Below are 21814 nucleotides of genomic sequence, written 5' to 3' on the forward strand. Positions count from 1 at the left end.
AGTCGTGCACACAAGACCACAAACGCATCAAAGTTTGACTTACTTTTTGACTGCAGTGTCAGCGGTCCACAGGCTAGCTAGTCTAGCTAGCCGTCATGCGTTCAGCTACTTTGAAATCTCCAGGGCTGGTTCCTGCTGGTTTGCCTCCTCTGCCTCATTTTACAGATAGTTTCACCTCCAAAGGGTGTAAAAGTTTAGTTGAACTCAATTGACCTGCTACAGCCTACAGCCAACTTTTACTTTGAAGGTGAGTTGTCTCCGTTTTCAACTCTTGATTTCCTTTTTTTTTATTTTCATTGGACAACTTGGATAATGGAACGAGCTGAGACCGCCGTCTCTGCGTCGTCACTTTTGCTAAACTGGTATTTGAGAAATGAACCGTGGTCGGTGATCGTGCTTTAGCATCCTTCACTCAGAAAACAAGGAACCAAACATGCAAATTGTCTTTATGCAACTAAGAATAGAAAAGACAAATAAACTTTGTACATGGACCTTGCACTCCGATAGAGCTATGTTCTAATGTGAGTGCTCTGATTAAAAAATGATTTTATTATTTTTAAACAGTAGCCTTATACTGTTATTTATTCTGTCTGACACTATTTCCAAGATGCTGCTGCGATGGTCCAACAGATTTGAATAGTGCAACTTAGTCAACATGGTGAATTATTCACGCACACTAAGGAGATTGATTGAAAGCACGAGTTATTTTCAAATTTATATAACAATATTATTTATAGGCTGATATTTATACCAAAATAGGCTATATATTGTGATTTATTGGGAGAAACCAACAATTCTATGTAAAATCAGACGTTCAGCACCCCCATATAGACTGAATGGAATAATCCTTTGTTCCATAACCACGTTTCCACCACAGACTGTGAGATTGGCAGCAGAATCAGGCTTCTCAGATCAAATCGTCAAATAGTTGACAATTAACCGATCCTTAGTCCCGCCCCACTGAGTTACTGTTGCTACTGTAGGTCGGACAAGCTTGACACAAAAAAAGAAAAACATACTTCGGGCGACACAAAACAGATAATAAAACAAAATCATGCAGATTCCCCAGAAACTCCTTCAGTTCAGAACTCGATGTCGTGGAAAGCTAAAAGAAAAAAAAAATCAAACATGTTAGACGTCGTGAGGCGTCCCAGACGCGACGTCGGTTTGCGCATACTATGACACACTACACGCGATAAAACGATCGATTGTCGCACACGACACTCATTTATCGTTCCCGATCCGAGTCGACACCCTACGACGGCCGTGTCGGGCTATAATCAGGCTGATATCGTATAGTCTGAGCCGGCCATAAGGCAGCAACCTGCAGTCAGAGCTCCGGCGGGAGGTGGACGTGGAGGGGAGCTTCGCCTCACTGCTCCGCCGGTCCCCGCTGGGATCCAACACTGACACCGCGCTACTGGAGGCCCAGGCCGTATTGCTGGGCCCGCTGGAGGGAAGGGATGCACGGGAGAACGAGAACCAGAACCAGGACGGCTCAGGGCAGACTGTCAGACCCTGCTGGGGCAGTAAAATTAGATTCTTTCTAAAGGGAATCTGTTGCTCAAATACACTACCACTTCAGTCCACAGGGACCGCCAAAATCAACAAAAAAAATCCTCGCAGTAACTGTGACTATATACAATGTAATTTGTCCGAGAAGATTTCGACACCAATTTCATATAACTTACATACTAATTTTACCTTTCAACAGTCAAGTAGCATACCTAAGTATAATCCAACAGGAAAGGCGAAAGTTGACCAAGGTTCTGCCCGGTTCCACGCTTGCTCAGCTGTTACTGGAGCAGAGCGAAAAGGGAGCGGGACTTAGTAAGGGTCAATTTAGGGTCACCCCTAGTATCAGCAAACCCGTCAGTCAGTGTGACCATAATCCCATATCCTGTGCCATCCGGGTCTAGCTCACTGCGTCACTCACCTTGTACAGTCCCACAGTAGGTGGGCTGGTCTGCTCCTGGAGCAGAGCTGGTCCCGGCAGAGCGTCGGCGTCGCAGCAGCCTGTGTTTCAGTCCGGAGAACGACTGCGCGGGGCCATTTTCACCCACAGGCTGAATGAATAGGATGTCTTCCCCGATCTGGATGAGCCCAGTCTGTGAACAAGCAGGGACACTGGTTTCAGAGTAAAGAAGTAAAAGTAGATAGGTGTGTGGTGAATGAAGAGTGTTTACCTATAATGTAACCACCAGTTACATGATTAAAGTAATGGACATTATTTTGCTGTGTCTTTTTTCTTTCTTATGATCACCAAATGATGAAACATAATAGTGATTCTGCCGACAGCCAGTTCATGAAAACCTTTTCCATCCCAATTCCATAATTTTATAGTAAACAATAAGTCCCCTGCCTGGCACTAAATATACAAGAACCTAATGTACCATTTTCCACTGTAGAAATTAATACAAGGCATCTGCGTGTTTTCTGAGATGTTCTAGGAACTGTTGAATACAATGCATCAGCAATGCACAAGTAATAGCATAACATCTGCAAAATACTGTTAAAATGAGTGTACAAGTGGGACACTTCAGTAACAGATTGAGGTAGGTCTCCTCTTCCCCGCCACCTACAGAGACTCGAGCTTCACTAACACAAGTTACAGTACTACTCACTGTGTTTGACAAGCTATATTTGGTGTCACTCCTTGACACATGTCAATCATCTCCATCAACTATGAATTGCTTTGTGCTGGGCAATAAACTCCACCTTGTGGCATTCTATAGTAGGGCTTAAAAATAATGATATGCAATGAATAATGATATATCTACGATATGTATTGCAATATGAAAAAATGGGACTCCCTAAAAAATTTCACCCTGGGGAGGTGCCTGACGTCCTGCGTCACACAGAGCGTTATGTGCCTGATGCGCGTTCTCATTGGCTCTCATTGGGTTGTCTCGTCAGTTTTTGGATAAGATAGCAAAACAGTAACTTAAAAAGTTGCTTATTGACCTAATTTTTTGCCAAACTGAATGTGACGACAAGGCTGACGGGTCCTGTGATGTGTGCTACCTTTCGATTTCCTGTACGTACCAAAAACATTCATTTCTTGTACATGAACTGCAAAAAACAGTTTAGCCTATACTCTCAACGGCGTCTACGTATATATGTCTATGCCTGTATACTGTGTAATGGTAGTCCCTGGGGATATAGACACACTATATACAGTTTAAATTGATAGTCTTATTAACATCATTAAAAAATGTGATGGTTAGCACAGGTAGTGATGATGTAAATATGGGCAACTTGAGATACAGTATAGAAAATGATTCATTTATATATTTTTCTCCAATAATATTTATCTCCAAATATTTCTAAACAAAAGTATTTGCAAGGTCAAATTGGTCAACTTTAAATATAAAAGGTCAAGTATATGATAAAACAATGATTTCTTGGTTTAGATACCTAGTGAACACTCAGCATCAGTATCTAATTCACTACCGCGCAGTGGAACTACAGGGGGGCGCGGCTTCATCACCAACACACACACACAGGTAAAACAATATAAAATAAAATTATAACAAATACAATTGCAAATTAAAGCTGCGAGCAGCGATGAACGGGCCCTTGCCCCTCCTTGCGCGTCGGGGTACCGGCGGAACGCCGACTGACGCGGCCGGGCATGGTGAAATCGAAACTCGGACGAGCGCCATGACGCCTGCCACAAGGCTCTACGAAAAACGGTTCACGAGTTAGGAAAGGGGGCGGGGCTAATGTGTAGGGTTCGGGGATAACAGTACAGACTTAGAAGGCACTCTCTGCTGAGTGATATGACACCTCCCACAAGACTCTACGACAAATGGTTCATGAGTAATAAAAAGGGGGCGTGGCTAATGTGTTGGGGGCGGGGATAAAAATACCACCTTAACAGGCACTCTCTGCCTGGCTGAAGGTTGTGTTTAGTTGATTGACTGTGTACTGTGTTATTTTGTTCTTCAGAAAATGGACAGCCCCACTAAGTTTGCCTCTATAAATGATGCTGAGGTGGAGGCCGTGAGGCAGGCCCTCCAACTCTTTACTGTAAGTATTACATGTAGTGGTATTTGTGTTGTTATTACTCGTCTTTTATACATTCATGTAACATGTATAAGAATGTCACTATTTAATATGTGGTCATTTTAACTAATCTAGGAGTGGTAATGATGATTTGTTCTGACCTTTTTAAGCAGGAAAGCCTAACCAGGCACAAGGGTCACAAATTAGCCTTGTGGCACACTCAAGAGACAAACACACCATATGTGACTAGCTCAGGCCGAGTGTCACGCCCACCTGTGCGTATGGACTTGTAAGTGAGTTATTGGGTAGGGGAAAAGAAAAGGGAAAATTGTTGGAAATAAATGTTTTCTATTTTCTGTTTAGGAATGTTAGAAAAATGTTTATTAATGTTAGAAAAATGTGATAAGACATTCTAGGTGTTTCAGAGGTCAATGTCTGAGTTCAGTGCTAAGATACCTGTAAGAGGATGTTATTACAGCAGAGTTGAAGATGTTAAAAGAGGGTGGTGTTCTTACTTAAAAGGGGAGGTGTTCTGTTAAGTGGAACTATAGTGAGGTTACATTAGAGGATGTTACACGGACCTTCTATGTGTGAACACTTCCGGGTCATGATAATAAACGGACTACGTTACTACACCGTTGAGCCGACTCGCTGTCTACTTAATCTGCACTCTTACACACACAGTAACGTAACATGGCCAATTATGTGGCGGTACTGAGTCAGAAGACTGAAAAACAGTTCCCATCCACATAATAATATAAAATAAAATGCCTTCTTAATAATAATAATGAACAAATGCCTCTTCAATAATGAACAAATGCCTCTATATTAACAAACAATTAAGGAAACTGAAATATTGGTTTGTGTTTTTCCTTTTACCCTCCTTTAAAGTTTTCCCAAATAAAATACACTAAAAGAAATGGGTATAAAGGGTTTCATTGAAAATCAACAAATGAATAGAATACAAAAATACAGCCTGCAGGCGTTAGGCTATTGTAAGGCAAGCCAGATCGTTGCACAAATAGTACCTAAACGTCCCAGTGCAGGCAACCCAATTGGTTGGCACCCAACTAGGAGAGTCAACACTCTCAACAAACAAAACACATTTCAGAAATATACACTCAAATACACTTGCTAAATAGATATCAGAAGATGGGACACAAAACTAAATCTCTTTATTGAAAGATTATGCTTTGTGTTACGTTTCCCTTCGTGGTTGCCAATTTACTAAATTTACTAAACAACCCGCGGGTCTGCACCACCACTTTAGGCCGTACCTCTGTGCTGAAACATAAAATCAAATTAAACAGTGATGTTGTGGTTACCCAGCGCCCCTATCGATTACCCCTACAAAAGCGGAAGATGGTTAAGGAGCAGATCGAAGAGATGCTTCAACAGGGTATCATTGTACCTTCCCATTCACCATGGGCATCCCCAATTGTAGTGGTGCCTAGAAAAGATGGTGGAACACCCCGATTTTGTGTTGATCTCCGCCGTGTTAATGAACGTAGCGAGGGAGATGCCTATCCTCTACCAACGATTTCTGAGATACTTGAATCTCTGGCAAGTTCAGCTGTGTTCACCACTTTAGATCTCAACAGTGGTTATTGGCAGGTAGAAATGGACCCGGAAAGCCAGCACCTCACGGCATTCGTCACATGTTTTGGATTATTCCATTTTCGGGTTATGCCTTTCGGCTTGAAGGGAGCTCCAGCTACCTTCCAAAGGCTAATGACTCAAGTGCTGAGGAGCTGCCTAGGAGAGTGCTGTATGGTGTACTTGGATGACATCATAATCATCATAATCAAAGACGTCCAGAATCACTTTCATGATGTCCAGCGAGTGTTTGATTGCCTCCAGCAGGCTGGCCTTACACTCAATATTAAGAAATGCCACTTCTGTTGTCCCGAGCTTAAATTCCTGGGTCATGTAGTGAGCAAGGAGGGAGTGCAGGCAGATCCAGCAAAGACAGAAGCACTTTGTGACTACCCTGTGCCTAGAAACCTCAAGGAAGTTCAAAGGTTTTTGGGTCTGGCTGGATGGTACCACCGTTATGTCCCTAACTTTTCAATGATTGCGGAGCCCCTGAATGCGCTGAAAAAGAAAGGAGTCGTGTTTAAGTGGTCAGAGGAGTGTCAGAAGGCATTTCAATGTCTTAAAGACCATCTGACCTCTCCTCCTGTCCTTGGTCACCCTGATATGTGTAACACATTTGTCGTCTACACCGATGCAAGTTCTACGGGTCTAGGGGCAGTTTTGGCTCAGAGATCGAACACTTCCTCTAGAGAAGAGGTTATCGCTTATGGCAGCCGCTCTCTAACAAGGTCAGAGCAAAATTACTCCACGACAGAACGGGAATGTCTGGCTGTGGTGTGGAGTCTGGAGAAATGGAGACACTATCTGGAAGGGAAACCTTTCGTTGTTGTCACTGACCACTCTTCGTTGTTGTGGGTCTTTAACACCAATAAAGCTAGCTCCAGGCTTATACGCTGGGCACTGCGTCTGCAGGAATTTTCTTTTACGATTGAATATCGTAAGGGTAAGTTGAACAACGCACCGGATGCTCTGTCGCGGGCCACTGGTCCGGCCTCCCTTGCATTGTACACTCGTTCCCTGACACGGGATGAGAAGTTTGTACCTTTTCCTCTGACTGATGAGGATGTCTGGAAAGCCCAGAGGAGTGATCCAGACATCCAGAAAATATATCAGGCACTGCTCACTGATGACAAACCTGGCGGTGAAGCAGACTCCGGTTTTGTCATTTTGGAAGATACGGTTTACAGGAAAACCAAACATCTTGACCGTGGTGACCTATACCAGGTATATGTTCCACAGTCACTTCGTCCAGTCGTCTTGCATGCATACCACGATAACCCTTTGAGTGGTCATTTTGGACGATATAAGACCCAGCAAAGGATTCGTGAAGTTGCATACTGGCCGAAAATATGGACAGATGTCGCAGAATATGTAAGATCTGGTACTATTTGTCAGAAATATAAACCTGAGTCCAGGAAGCCTGCTGGCTTGCTCCAGCAGACAAAGGTAACGGAGCCATGGGAAATGCTTGGTTTGGACCTCATGGGCCCTCTGCCTCGTAGTTCCCTGGGAAACACCCAATTACTTGTTGTGGTAGATTATTATAGTCGTTGGGTTGAGTTGTTTCCTTTACGTAATGCTACTGCTTCCACAATCAGCAAATGTCTGCGGAAGGACATCTTTACACGTTGGGGTGTCCCAAAACATGTCTTATCAGATCGGGGACCTCAGTTCACATCAGAGGTTTTCAAAGAGTTGTGTGATAGCTGGGGGGTTGTCCATAAACTCACAACTGCCTATCATCCACAGACTAACATGACTGAGCGTATTAACCGCTCACTAAAAAGCATGATAGCTTCGTATGTTGGAGAGAAGCATAAGAGTTGGGATCGTTTCATACCGGAGTTGCGTTTTGCCCTGAACTCCGCAGTCAATGAAGCCACTGGCTTTTCCCCAGCTGAGTTGCTGCTTAGAGGATCTTTGAAGGGACCTTTTGCCAGAGCTTTTGAGCCCTCTTCTCAGGTCCCACGTGCGCTGAAAAATGTCCAAGCTCTGGTAGAGTCCAATCTGGCACAGGCAAAAAGGAAACAGGCTCATACCTACAACAAAAACAGGCGACATGTCACATATGAAATGAAGGATAGGGTCTGGATGAAAGCCCATCCCGTCTCCAAGGCTTCCAAAAATTACACAGCTAAACTGGCCCCACGATGGATTGGTCCGTACCGCATTGTTGAGCAGGTAGGCCCTGTGAATTACAGGATTGTGCGTGAGGACACCGGAAAGGATCTAAGGGTGGTTAATGTGTGTGATTTGAAGGAGTGTCACCCAACCTCTGTTGAAGTGGAGGCTCAGGAGAGAGAGGCGGTCATGCGCATTTTTCTGGACAGTGACACTAGTGATGAGGATGAATTTATGGGTTTTTTGTGACATTGTATTAAAGGTAAATAACTGTCTAAAGGATGTGTGTAAAACACCTTGGAGGCGGTGTTTATTATATGGGGGAGGGAGTGTGGCAGCTGCCAATTCTCTAGTGCTTGCTGTTGTTTCCCTTTTCCCTGGTGTTTTTTTGGTTGAGTTGCTGAGTGATTAGAGGGTTATTCAGTTCACCTGTTGCGCAGGGTGTGGGGACTGGCTCTTAAATGATAGTTGAGAGCAGCTTGGTGCATTCCCCTCTTGGCCAATCAGGGTGTAACGACGCCCTTTCTGTAGGGCTTAAAAGAGGAGGGAAACTGCACACCCAGTGTCATTCTGATCTCTCCTTCACTCAATGCAACATGTGTTATCAGCTATACCAGAAACTCTGGTCTGTTTTGGGCCCTTTTGGGATTCTGTGATCTTTGTGTTTTGTTTGTTGAGAGTGTTGACTCCTAGTTGGGGAAACAAGTTAAGTGCCAACCAATTGGGTTACCTGCACTGGGACGTTTAGGTACTATTTGTGCAACGATCTGGCTTGCCTTACAATAGCCTAACGCCTGCAGGCTGTATTTTTGTATTCTATTCATTTGTTGATTTTCAATGAAACCCTTTATACCCATTTCTTTTAGTGTATTTTATTTGGGAAAACTTTAAAGGAGGGTAAAAGGAAAAACACAAACCAATATTTCAGTTTCCTTAATTGTTTGTTAATATAGAGGCATTTGTTCATTATTGAAGAGGTATTTGTTCATTATTATTATTAAGAAGGCATTTTATTTTATATTATTATGTGGATGGGAACTGTTTTTCAGTCTTCTGACTGAACAACTAAAGTCTGGGGAACTCAGTACCGCCACAGCCTTGGCTAGAAATCTTTCAGTATATGCAACACATCTGCATCATGCTATTGTGACCTGTTAAAATGATTGTTGCTTTAAATGTATATTAGTGAGAAGTTGATAACTGTCATAGATTTGATATGTTGATGATTAAATAAAATTGAAGGGAATAATTATGTTAAAAACATACTATTATTAATCCCAAACATATACAATTGAACATATTTGCATTTTAAGCCTAATAGTTGTTCATGTGATTGATATGTACATTTATTGTTTTGTTTACAGTACAAATGCGCTGATCCAGCCGTGCCGAGAGTCTGCGCAATAATGTGCAGACAATGGAGGTCCTGGTGCAGCAAGTCCGCTTGAAGCGGTCGGCGGACCGGAAGGCGGCACTGCTGCAGAGGGAGCTGAAAGCCACAAAGGCCAAACTGGCCAGCTCCCTCCAGCGGTTCGAGGTAGCGCAGGCCTCGGCCTGCTTTGCGAAGGACGGTAAGTAAATAGATGTTTAGTAAGTAGATGTTTAGTTTTAGTTTGCATGTTGTCAAAGATATAACTTTAATGTTATGGTTGTGTAATAATATTACAGTGTTAATCTGATTTGTTTTTGAGCTGCACCCCAGAAAAAGTGTCAATATATTTTGTGTTTGATTGTGTTATCAAATAATTTGAAAAAAAGGCAATGTCACATTTAATGTGTTTGTATTTTTGTCTACGTTTGTGCAGATGTGGCAGATGCGTCCACGCAAACGGAGGAGGAGCCCGGGTATACAAACAATATATACAAAAATTTTGTATTATATTTGTATATATTGTTTGTTCATTTTAGTTCATTGTTTATTAGTTTGTTATTGTTTTGTTTGTTTTAAATAAAGTTTATGTTGTTCATTTGTTTCATGTGTTTTTTTTTGTTGTCTTCAAAGGCACAGTTTCTGAATGCAGGCTGGGTGTATTTCTCCATGGATTAAGCGTTTCCATACTTTCGCAGTATTTATACAGCACTTAAACCTGCTTTGTAATAAAAGGGGGGAGGAAGATACAGAGAGAAGTAAGTTATTGAACATTATGTACATCATATATTGTAAATAAGAAATGGACTTCTTCCCAAAGCTAGCATCATGCTGTATGTCCAGAAATCATCTACCACACAATTGAGATGCTATTTCTCTGCATCTTGAGAAATATCAGCAAATAGTGATTTTGGCTGCAAGAGTCAGACAGTTGCACAGTAAACAGCGTACATGCAGACAGAAAGTATGATTTCACGTCATGTATTGATGTTCTCCATCTCGAGTTAATACAACATGATCGTTGGCTTTGGTACACCACAAGGAATAAACTTCTATAATTTCAGTAGTGTGACAGCCACAAAAAATGGTATTTATGAATCAAATATCAGTGGCAGGGTTCAGGCTCTCCATCTGAAATGATACTAATCAACTTTGTTGTCAGTTTACACTAACATTTGTCCTGTTGTTTATTTTTAATGTCACTAGGTGACAGTATTTAGCATTGATTCCTCTGAGGACTGGACTTTGGAGGGAACGGGTTCCGTTCTGACTCATAAAGAAAAATGTTGCTGCAATGATGTGAACATTGTCAACCATAGGTGCGCTCTCTTCAGCATCAAACCAGGTAGACAATAACATTTGCGGGGACTCCTGGGAAGTCTATCTTGCACATGGACACTTCAACATGCGGACTGGAGGAACCGGGGATCGAACCGCTGATCTTCAGATTAGTGGACAACTCGGGTGGGGGAGAGAGAGGACAGCAAAAAGGTATAAGGACTAAGTCACAGCACACAGGCTGCACATATTGAGTATTTACAATTTAACTGAAGTAAGGCTAGAACAGTGCTCATTTTAACACGGGATTGTCAGGGGGACGGGGAGAGGGACGCAATTGCTGACCAGGGGAATCTAAAAGTTAATCCTGAAGGATAACCACAAAAATCACAAGCGATTGAAAGGGAGAGGGGAAACACCAAATGAAAACGGGGCCTAAAAGGAAGGCTCCTTACACTCAATATATCTTGAAAAGACTGAAACTAAAACAGCGCTGCCAAGCAGCGAGCATTTATTTAGAACATAAATGAAACAAAGGAACCAGTGAAGGCAGACCACACAGACCTAACCCACTCTAAGAGACTCGAGAGAAGAGAAGAAGCTAAATGCTGAGTGAATCCCTCAGATATGTTCAAGTGGTACTTCTGCAGATTCACACACCCTCTATACAGATAGAGCAAGAACAGGACAGCACTCTCACTACCTCTGACTAAGAGACAATGAGTCAGCACCTGAGCACTGAAACCAGGGGTAGATATAGGCTTCAACCAGCTGATCCTCATCAGGGACAATCAGGCTCCACAGCTGCCTCAGAGCAGAGATCATGAACCCAACCAGCCTGCTGACTGGCAGGTGACCCTCACAGGGATTCCTTGGAGGAGTATGGAACTACATTTACTGCCTCGCCAAAGTTTTTTTCATTCTAGAAAAGATCAGGGCATGGAGAAGGATGGACCTGGAAATAGTTTCATGAGCTCATTTTAATAATTGTATTGCATAATTAAATATTATTATATTATTGTATTTATTTTACATTTTATTTATGTGTTGACTAGTTATGTGAGACACATGCACTTGGGCTGTGTGTTCACGTTAAACTGTTACTGTGTCAAACAATTTCATTCACTAATATCCATGTGTAATTAATAAGTTAATAATGTACAGTCAACAGTATAAAATTGGTAATTTAATGTATAGGTTTTAAGTAATTAAGATTGCAATTTTTATGTTGCACTGAATAAGACAACTCTGTAATATATTTGGTTAATAATTATAAGTATGTGTTTACCATGCCATGATATGCCAAGTTTTGTTTACTTTGGTATTTTTGTCTCTAATCCCTAACCCTTTGAGTTATTTATAAGGTGCTCCATTACATCAACATCCAGTTAATCCTTTACAATTAAAGCCATTAATAAATCACAAAGACCTTCATTCTGACAATTTCCACTTGCTTACGAACCTGATAGGTTTAACTGTATTTTCTCTCTTTCTCTCTCTCTCTCTCTCTCTCTCTCTCTCTTTCATATATTGGTAAGTATCAATACTGCTGTTTTATTACCTTATTTATTATCTTAAATCAGTTATAGCTTCATAATATATAGCAGACTTTACAATGATATGATGTTACTTGCGTTAGCTCGTTAGTTTATCCGGTCACTCATGGAAACAGCTGTTCAGCTGGTTCTCACACAACTCCATTTCTCTCATATCCATCATTTCTCCTGATTCTTTGCTGTCCCTGGTCTCTTAGACACATAACAGGCTCATAATTAAGACTGTGCTCCATCATATGCTTATGAAAATAAATTATCAACCTCCGGCTGGGTCGTCGTCTCCGCAGCCATCACCTGTTCCGGCGAGGCTCCCACCTGGGCTTCGGCCATGCCCTGTTCCACTTCCTGTTGCACCGCAGCCCCAAGACCCTGTCCCTTTCACTGCTGGACCGCAGCCCCAAGACCCTGTCCCTTTCACTGCTGGACCACAGCCCCAAGACCCTGTCCCTTTCACTGCTGGGCCGCAGCCCCAAGACCCTGTCCCTTTCACTGCTGGACCACAGCCCCAAGACCCTGTCCCTTTCACTGCTGGACCACAGCCCCAAGACCCTGTCCCTTTCACTGCTGGGCCGCAGCCCCAAGACCCTGTCCCTTTCACTGCTGGACCACAGCCCCAAGACCCTGTCCCTTTCACTGCTGGGCCGCAGCCCCAAGACCCTGTCCCTGCTGGACCACAGCCCAAAGTCCCAGAGTTTCCCTGCTCTGCCTGAGATCCTCTGTGCTCACTTGTCCTGCCTTTGTTTGTTTTCCCGCCTTTTTGTGATTGTCTGCCTCGCCCTGATTAGCTCCACCAGTGCATAACCATCCTACCCTCCTTGTGTATTTAAGCCCGTGTGTTCCCCTGTGTCTTTGTCAGTTTGTCGTCGCGGTTTGTCGTGTTTTTTTTTGTATTTCAAGTTTATTCCTTTGGATTATCATGTGAACCTACCTGCCGGACCGGCTGCCTTTTCGTTTGTAGTAAGTTTTGCTTTTCATTAAATCATTGAACTCTGTCAGCTGCCTCTTTGCCCTCTCTGCATTCGGGTCCACTACTTAAACTTAAAATCCTGACATGTTTGTTGTTGTTAAGAGAGTGTGGCTTTGTTTTAGTTTCAGGAATGTATTTATTAGGGATGCACAATATAGATAATGGGGAATATGGTATTTTATTATTCCAATAAGGAAATTATAGTAGATGAATAGATGTCCAAAACACGGTGAAATATAGTCTGGTTCGCGGAATTAAAAACACAGTCCCGCCAACACCACCGGTGGTAAGAAACACCGTTGAAACTCTTTAGCTAGCTAATCCTAAAAGTGCACGGTCATCCTTTTCCTTTCATTGGAAGTAATGTCGACGCACATGTTTGGTGAAGAATTTGGATGCAGTGTTTGGTTTTGCGTGTGATCTGTGTTGATTAAGTATTAGCTGAAGGTTGTGTTTAGTTGATTGACTGTGTACTGTGTTATTTTGTTCTTCAGAAAATGGACAGCCCAACGAAATTTGTGACCATCAATGATGCTGAGGTGGAGGCCGTGAGGCAGGCCTGCCAACTCCTCAGTGTAAGTATTACATGTAGTGGTATTTGTGTTGTTAGTACTCGTCTTTTATACGTTCATGTCACATGTATAAGAATGCCACTATTTAATATGTGGTAATTTTAACTAATGTAGGAGTGGTAATGATGATTTGTTCTGACCTTTTTAAGCAGGAAAGCCTAACCAGATACAAGGGTCACAAATCAGCCTTGGCTAGAAATCTATATGCAACACATCTGCATCATGCTATTGTGACCTGTTAAAATGATTGTTGCTTTAAATGTATATGAGTGAGAAGTTGATAACTGTCATAGATCTGATATGTTGATGATTAAATCAAATTGAAGGGAATAATTATGTTAAATACATACTATTATTAATCCCAAACATATACAATTGAACATATTTGCATTTTAAACCTAATAGTTGTTCATGTGATTGATATGTACATTTATTGTTTTGTTTACAGTACAAATGCGCTGATCCGGCCGTGCTGCGCCAGGACCTCTCCGGGGAGTCTGCGCAATAATGCGCAGACAATGGAGGTCCTGGTGCGGCAAGTTCGCTTGAAGTGGTCGGCGGACCGGAAGGCGGCACTGCTGCAGAGGGAGCTGAAGGCCACAAAGGCCAAACTGGCCAGCTCCCTCCAGCGGTTCGAGGTAGCGCAAGCCTCGGCCTGCTTTGCTAAGGACGGTAAGTAAATAGATGTTTAGTAAGTAGATGTTTAGTTTTAGTTTGCATGTTGTCAAAGATATAACTGTAATGTTATGGTTGTGTAATAATATTAGTGTTAATCTGATTTGTTTTTGAGCTGCACCCCAGAAAAAGTGTCAATATATATTTGTGTTTGATTGTGTAATCAAATAATTTGAAAAAAAGGCAATGTCACATTTAATGTGTTTGTATTTTTGTCTACGTTTGTGCAGATGTGGTAGATGCTGCCACGCAAACCGAGGAGGAGGACTTTTAACATTTTTTTTTCAATATATATTGTTTGTTCATTTTAGTTCATTGTTTATTAGTTTGTCATTGTTTTGTTTGTATTAAATAAAGTTTATGTTGTTCATTTGTTTCATGTTTTTTTTGTTGTCTTCAAAGGCACAGTTTCTGAATGCAGGCTGGGTGTATTTCTCCATGGATTAAGCGTTTCCATACTTTTGCAGTATTTATACAGCACTTAAACCTGCTTTGTAATAAAAGGGGGGAGGAAGATTCTTACTGCTTGTTTTCCTCCGGTCTGTCGCTCTCTCTCCCCCCCTTTTTAAATTGTCCACTGTCCTATCAATAAAGGCTTGAAAGTGCCAAAAATATAATCTTAAAAAATAAATTAAAATGTAGTAGTAGTGGGCGCCGTGATAGCTCAGTTGTAACAAGGCCGAGCCCTAACCGCGGCGGCCCGGGTTGGAATCCGACCTGCGGACATTTCCGCATGTTGCCCCCCCCCCCCCCTCTCTCCCCCTTTCTGAACTGTCCACTGTTCTATCAATAAAGGCTTAAAAATGCCGAAAAAATAGTAGTAGTTTGCTATTAATTGGTATAACTGTTATCTCTGTATCACAAACAGAAATTGTATGGTTTAGTTACAGTGAGTGACATGTTACAATTCACCCTATATTTCCGGTTAGTTTTAACATAGCCTGGGGTGAAATGTAAGTTCATGAATTAAAGATAATGACCATTATTTATGTCTCAAACTATGCCTTGTTGGGTCTTTGAATTACAGGGAATTGGGCCTGGAAAGTCATTAAAAAGTCATTGAATTTGATGTCCAAGAAGGTGTGGGGGCCCTGGAATATATTTGATACTATTTTCACACACCCATGTATTGAGGGAAATGTCGCTGTGTTTATGATCTATGATCTGTGGGGATGATAACGAAGAGGATAAATAGAATTGGTATTATTTCAGTACTGTATGAATGTCCTTATTGAAGTAATGAAACTTACACGTTTACAGCTGTGTATTTTGGAATAGGGGAAGCCTAGCAATAACAGACCAAATAGCAAATGTTTTTCAACCTAAACAGCCTGCAGTAAGGTTTTTAATTTGTTGAAGCATCAAATTTGAGTAAACTTGTGTTAAAAAAAGTATTTATTGCTTAGCTATAGTTGTATTTAAAGATGTAATTGTAGGCTAAACGTTTCTTGTAATGTCATTATTAATCAGTTGTGCCTACATACTTTTAGATGCCGCGCGGCAAGTTGTACCGGCGGCTGAGCAACGTACTGTGGCTCTTCCACCGCTGCAGCCTGGCAATGCTAGTTGTGCAGGTATGTAGCCAAAAAAATATTCATTATATGTGTAAGGTATCTATTCTCGTTGCATAATTTTGATTTGTAAAGGTGCATTAAGTTTTATCTTGCTGTCTTTGTCCATTTATAAATAGGCCGCGGTAGATGTTATCGTCACGTTGTAGGCTACAGCACCGTAAAACGTAGCGTTGAGTTACATTAGGCAGTGATAGGACTGATAACGTTGCCTTCACATTCGTTACTGTTATTGGTAAGTATCAATACTTCTGCCAGTACTATATTGAATTTATTACTGATCTTAGATTGATTATAACTTCATAGCAGACTTTACAATGATATGATGTTACTTGCGTTAGCTCGTTAGTTTATCCGGTCCCTCATGGAAACAGCTGTTCAGCTGGTTCTCACACAACTTAATTTCTCTCATATCCATTATTTCTCCTGATTGCTGTCTCTGGTCTCTTGGACACATAACAGGCTCATAATTAAGAGAGTGCTCCATCATATGCATATAAAAATATATTATCAACCTCTTCTGTGTCAAAACTAGCTTTGTGATCCATGATTATTACTATCTTGTTTTTAATACATTCACTGGAAACTTTAACCTGCAAGCTGCATATTAAAAAGGAGAAAAAATATTATACATCAATAAAATCAATGCTTGGGTTTCAGAGGGTTAATCAAATAGTTGTTCAAAACAGCAATATCAGTCATATCGCCTGCAATCCACAAGGGGCGCTGCAGGTGACGTTAGTGAAGGTTGGGTGTGGCGAGTTGGTCCAGACAGATCAGAGCAGATGACCAGAGGCACGACGGAGGACACAACTGAAATTAGTGAGTATATTGTTTTTATACTAGTTTATAATTTTGTTATGTGTTTGTTGTTGTTGTTAAGAGAGTGTGGCTTTGTTTTTCCACCGTGTGACTGCCAGTTTCAGGAATGCATTTATTAGGGATTCACAATACAGATAACGGGGAATTTGTTAAAGTGACATTGCACTTTTAGGATTAGCTAGCTAGCTAGTGTTTTTTCCGCGGGACTGTGTGTTTTATCCCGCGAACCAGACTATATTTCACCGTGTGTCGGACATCCATTCATCCGCTATAATGTCATTATGACAAAGGATGACGGTGCACTTTTAGGATTAACTAGCTAAAGTGCTAAAGTAAAGTTTGAGGGATAAATCACACAGTCCCGCCAAGAAACACCGTTTAAACACTTTAACTAGCTAATCCTAAAAGTGCACTGTCATCATTTTCATTTCATTGGAAGTCATGTCGACGCAGATTTGCAGTGTTTGGTTTTGCTGTGATTTGTGTTAAGTATTAGCATTAGCTGAATGCAGGCCCGCCCTTAGGGGGGGGGGCAAAGGGTACAGCTGTCCCCGGCCCGGGGGTGGGGTGCATGCAAAGGCCCATGGTTCACCCTTAATAAAGTTGATTGACTGTGTTATTTTGTTCTTCAGAAAATGGACAGCCCCACTAAATTTGCCTCTATAAATGATGCTGAGGTGGAGGCCGTGAGGCAGGCCCTCCAACTGTTTAGTGTAAGTATTACATGTAGTGGTATTTGTGTTGTTAGTACTCGTCTTTTATACATTCATGTAACATGTATAAGAATGTCACTATTTAATTTGTGGTAATTTTAACTAATGTAGGAGTGGTAATGATGATTTGTTCTGACCTTTTTAAGCAGGAAAGCCTAACCAGATACAAGGGTCACAAATTAGCCTTGGCTAGAAATCTTTCAGTATATGCAACACATCTGCATCATGCTATTGAAACCTGTTAAAATGATTGTTGCTTTAAATGTACATTAGTGAGAAGTTGATAACTGTCATAGATTTGATATGTTGATGATTAAATAAAATTGAAGGGAATAATTATGTTAAAAACATACTATTATTAATCCCATAACATATACAATTGAACATATTTGCATTTTAAACCTAATAGTTGTTCATGTGATTGATATGTACATTTGTTGTTTTGTTTACAGTATAAATGCTCGGATCCAGCCGTGCCGCGCCAGGACCTATGTAGGGAGAGCCTGCGTGTAAACGCGCAGACTATGGAGGACCTGGTGCAGCAGGTCCGCCTTAAGAGGTCAGTGGAGGCGAAAGCAGCCATGCTGCGGAGGGAGATGGAGGCCACAAAGGACAAACTTGCCAGCTCCCTCCAGTAAATGGAAGTGGCGCAGGCCTCTGCCTGCTTCATAAAAGATGGTAAATAAATAGTAGTTTACTAAGTAGATGATTAGTTTTAGTTTGCATGTTGTCAAAGATATAACTGTGATGTTATGGTTGTGTAATAATATTATTGTTAATCTGATTTGTTTTTGAGCTGCACCCCAGAAAAAGTGTCAATATATTTTTGTGTTTGATTGTGTTATCAAATAATTTGAAAAAAGGCAATGTCACATTTAATGTGTTTGTATTTTAGTCTACGTTTGTGCAGACGTATCAGGTGCTGCGACCCAAACAGAGGACGGCGAGGAGTAATTTTATAAAAAATGTTTTAATATATATTCTTTGTTCATTTTAGTTCATTGTTTATTAGTTTGTTATTGTTTGTTTGTTTTAAATAAAGTTGATGTTGTTCATTTGTATCATGTGTTTTTTTTGTTGTCTTCAAAGGCACAGTTTCTGAATGCAGGCTGGGTGTATTTCTCCATGGATTAAGCGCTTCCATACTTTCGCAGTATTTATATAGCACTTAAACCTGCTTTATAATAAAACGGGTGAGGAAGATTCTTACTGCTTGTTTTCCTCCGGTCTGTGAAATCTTGCAGATGCCGTTAGGAGCAACGGACGACACAGAGGAAAATGATTTTTTCAGGTTACCTGTTTCATGTACTACTGTCACGATATAGCGACCGTTTTATAAAAATAACTTTTTTTAATCATATTTGCTCCAATCTCGCCTACTTCAGTTTTAAAATAGGAATTTAAGACTGTTAACATTAAATGACTTCATGTTTTTTTTATGCTACTCCATCAGATTGATATACTGCACGTCTTCTGTATCATTTTTGGAAAGTGGGATCACATTTCACATTTAAAATAAAGTTATGTGGGTTTGAACACTGGCTGCACAGCGTGACTCGAACTGACTAACCCACTAGCAGGTTAGTAGGTTTAAGAGAAAGCACAATGATTGATGAGACGGGAGCTAAAGATCATATTCAGAGGTATTTCAGCAGAGTGGCTACTAGTGATGTGTCGGTCGCGAACGAGCGGGCTCTTTTAAGTGAACAATAAGAGCCGGCTCCCGTCCGAGCGCCATTTTTTTTTTTTTATTAATTCAAGGCAGAATGATAGGACAATTTTATCTGACTGTGACTGAATATTGTGTTAATGACGTCAGTGCGACCAATCAGGTGTTGACAGACAAGGATCATACCATCAAGCAGGGAGGGGCGGGGTTGCGCGGCGCACTGACAGTCTACAGGTACAGAGCAGGAGGGAGAGGAGAAGAGGAGGAGAGAAAGAGAGAGTGCGGTGCGCGAATAGCAGACAAGATGAGTGACAGTAGTAAAGGAGCAGCATGTTAAATGATGGTATTCTGGAAATTATAAGGTTTCGTAAATTATATAGAATAATTTAAGTGATATTTGTGCACACATACTAAGTATAGGTCAAAACAGTGCTAAATTTAGCTGAATTATAAAAGGCAGAAGTGGTAAAACGAGAGCCGTTTGGGAGCCGAAAGAGCCGACTCTTCTTGGTGAGCTGAGCCAAATGATCTGGCTCACTAAAAAGAGCCGGAATTCCCATCACTAGTGGCTACTGCTACTGTCACTCAACCTGCCTTTTCAGTGCGTTAAACAGAACGGTCTGGAGCTCAACTGCTTGGATTTAATGACATGAAAGCTTTATCAACAAGTCCCAAAAAAATGCAGATGGATTTACCAGGCCGCCACAGGTGCTCAGTGATGCCAGAGAGTCCGAGTGGTTGGTGATGGAGCCGGAGTAGAAGCAGAGCTGCTCGGTGGATAAGCGGCTCACCGCTGCGCTCTGGTTCCTGTTCCTCTCCTCCACCACGAAACCCCCCGACAGAAACCTGCTGTCCCACGTCAGGTTTAAATACAGGCTCCTTCCAAAAGCGGGCAGCGACAGAATTAAGTTCCCCGGGTCAGAGTGTCCTCCCCCCGCGGCGGTGTCCACGGAGCGCTGACCCCGGCGGCGCCGCAGCGTGTGGTCGGTGAGTTCGGAGGACAGGTGCGTCTCCTGGCCGGACAGCAGCCTGGGAACCACCTCCTCTGTCTCTGTCTCTGTCTCTGTCTCCAGCTCAGACTGGGCTGTGGGGAGGGAGGGGACAGTTTCCATCAAATAGCGGCCACGAATGGACATAAATACAGCCTCCTGTCCTGACTCGGTGTACTCACTGACACTGTGTGCTCTCAATGCTTCGTGAGAGATCAACTACATGAATGTGCAGCAGCCTAAATACCGCAGTGATTACTAGTATAGTCGCTGTCGACTTCCTAGAAGAAGTGATCTGTAGTGGACCAACACACTCCGGAGTTCTCCTGCTCTAGTTGGCCTATATCTAAGAGGAATAGGCGTAGCCTGCACAGCACAGAGCTCCTGCGTAAAGTCACTACTTACCGCACAATGCGACGCACAGCAGAGAGAGGAGCACACGGCCAACATGTCCTTTAAGCATGATGAAGCACAGCAGAAGAAAGTGGAGAAGTTGGCTGGTTTTGTTGTGGGGTGGGGGGGTGTTGGGGGTGGGGCTGAAGCTAGTTTTTCCTCTGGTTGGAGAAGTTACAGTTATTCCAGGCTGGAGTTGACTTCCAGCAGCAGCAGGGCACGCCTCCACAGCCCGGGTCGGCCTCTAGTGGTGTCACATTGGTACCATTAAAGTCTGACCCGAGAAAACCCCACAAATCCACACATTCTCATTGGTCTGGGACGGTGTCCGTCACTGTACGGAGGTTGAAACCCTACGCGTGGTTTCAAGTACAGAAAAAAGACGTGGGGTGCATCCCAAGTCTCTTAATTGCATCCACGTTTCCCTCTTTTCCTCTCCGTCTTAGTCCCTCCCACAGGGGGGATGCATGGAGAGACCCAAGGAAACCATGCCAGGAGAAAGGAAGCGAGGTAATACGTTTTTTTAGAGACATGTGACGTCCTTTCCTCTGAAGAGACCTCTGTTTCTGATCAAGCTGCATCAGCTGATCCAGCTGTGATCAGCTGATGCAGCTGGATCAGCTGATCACAGCTGGATCAGCTGTCAGTCGGCTTTAACAGCTGGAGAGACTTTAGATGGAGTTTGTGTCTGAACTGATCCAATACTAATAAAGACACAGTTATTATCAGTGGTAGAGCAGCAGTGTTTTCTCTCTGTAGCTTCCATCTGTATTTATACTGTGGGCCGAGTCCTCCTTAGCTTAGAGGCTCAGGAACCATTTCTACTGGAACAATAGCTTTATATTATTTATTAATTATTAGCGTCTGTATTTATTGATAGTCCGATTGTGAATTCATTATTTCATTACCCAGAATATGACTATGTTGTCTTTTGAACACCAGAAATTGTGTATTAGGCTGAATGTTTCAGGAAAAATTGAAATGATGTAACTCATATCAAACCCGACGCTCAGGAATTATCACAACACAGTCTCGCGGCAGTTCGTGAAATAGTCACGAAATTGAATCTATTGATTTGTGTACGTAGACACAAATTTACCATTTGTTTCATGACGCTCTCAGCACGACTTTAAAACTAATGTATTTTCAATTGGAAATATCTTTCGTGCCTGCACCACATATTTTTCTGTCAGTCAGGACAGGAGAGAAGAGGAGAGCCCGGAAGCTGTATTTTTTTCAGATTTTTTATTCTTTTTTAAAGAGACTGTTTGTAACTTCCTACACGTATAAATCGTTGCGGGTCGGTGTCCTAATGCGCGCTCGCGTGTGGCTACGCTGTTCAAACAAGACTCCCAACACAAACTACACGGAAGCACCAAAACCGAAAAGTTGTATCTAGTGAAGCCCGTCTGTTAAACAGTGTTGGCCACGGTCGTAGTACGCGGGGGAGACCGTAGCTTTGGGCTCCAGGGCCGGAGTCTCTGCTGTACTCTGCTCCTCTGCCTGCCTGCCTTC

General features: G+C 42.2%; 1 protein-coding gene across 2 annotated transcripts in view; it reads right to left on the minus strand.

Moving 5' to 3' along the window:
* Positions 1-20752, minus strand: part of adamts17 (ADAM metallopeptidase with thrombospondin type 1 motif, 17) — a 99494-nt gene extending 78742 nt beyond the window's left edge. For both annotated transcript variants that reach the window (XM_037746207.1, XM_037746218.1), the window contains exons 1-3: positions 20312-20752; positions 19613-20001; positions 1937-2108 (exon numbers count right to left, since the gene is read on the minus strand). In XM_037746207.1, the coding sequence (XP_037602135.1) occupies positions 1937-2108; positions 19613-20001; positions 20312-20369 (619 nt within the window). In that variant the 5' untranslated portion in view covers positions 20370-20752. The remainder of the gene's footprint in view (positions 1-1936; positions 2109-19612; positions 20002-20311) is intronic.
* Between the last annotated feature and the right edge of the window lie 1062 nt (positions 20753-21814).

This window comes from Sebastes umbrosus, chromosome 2, assembly GCF_015220745.1.
Source record: "Sebastes umbrosus isolate fSebUmb1 chromosome 2, fSebUmb1.pri, whole genome shotgun sequence".
Lineage (NCBI taxonomy): Eukaryota > Metazoa > Chordata > Actinopteri > Perciformes > Sebastidae > Sebastes > Sebastes umbrosus.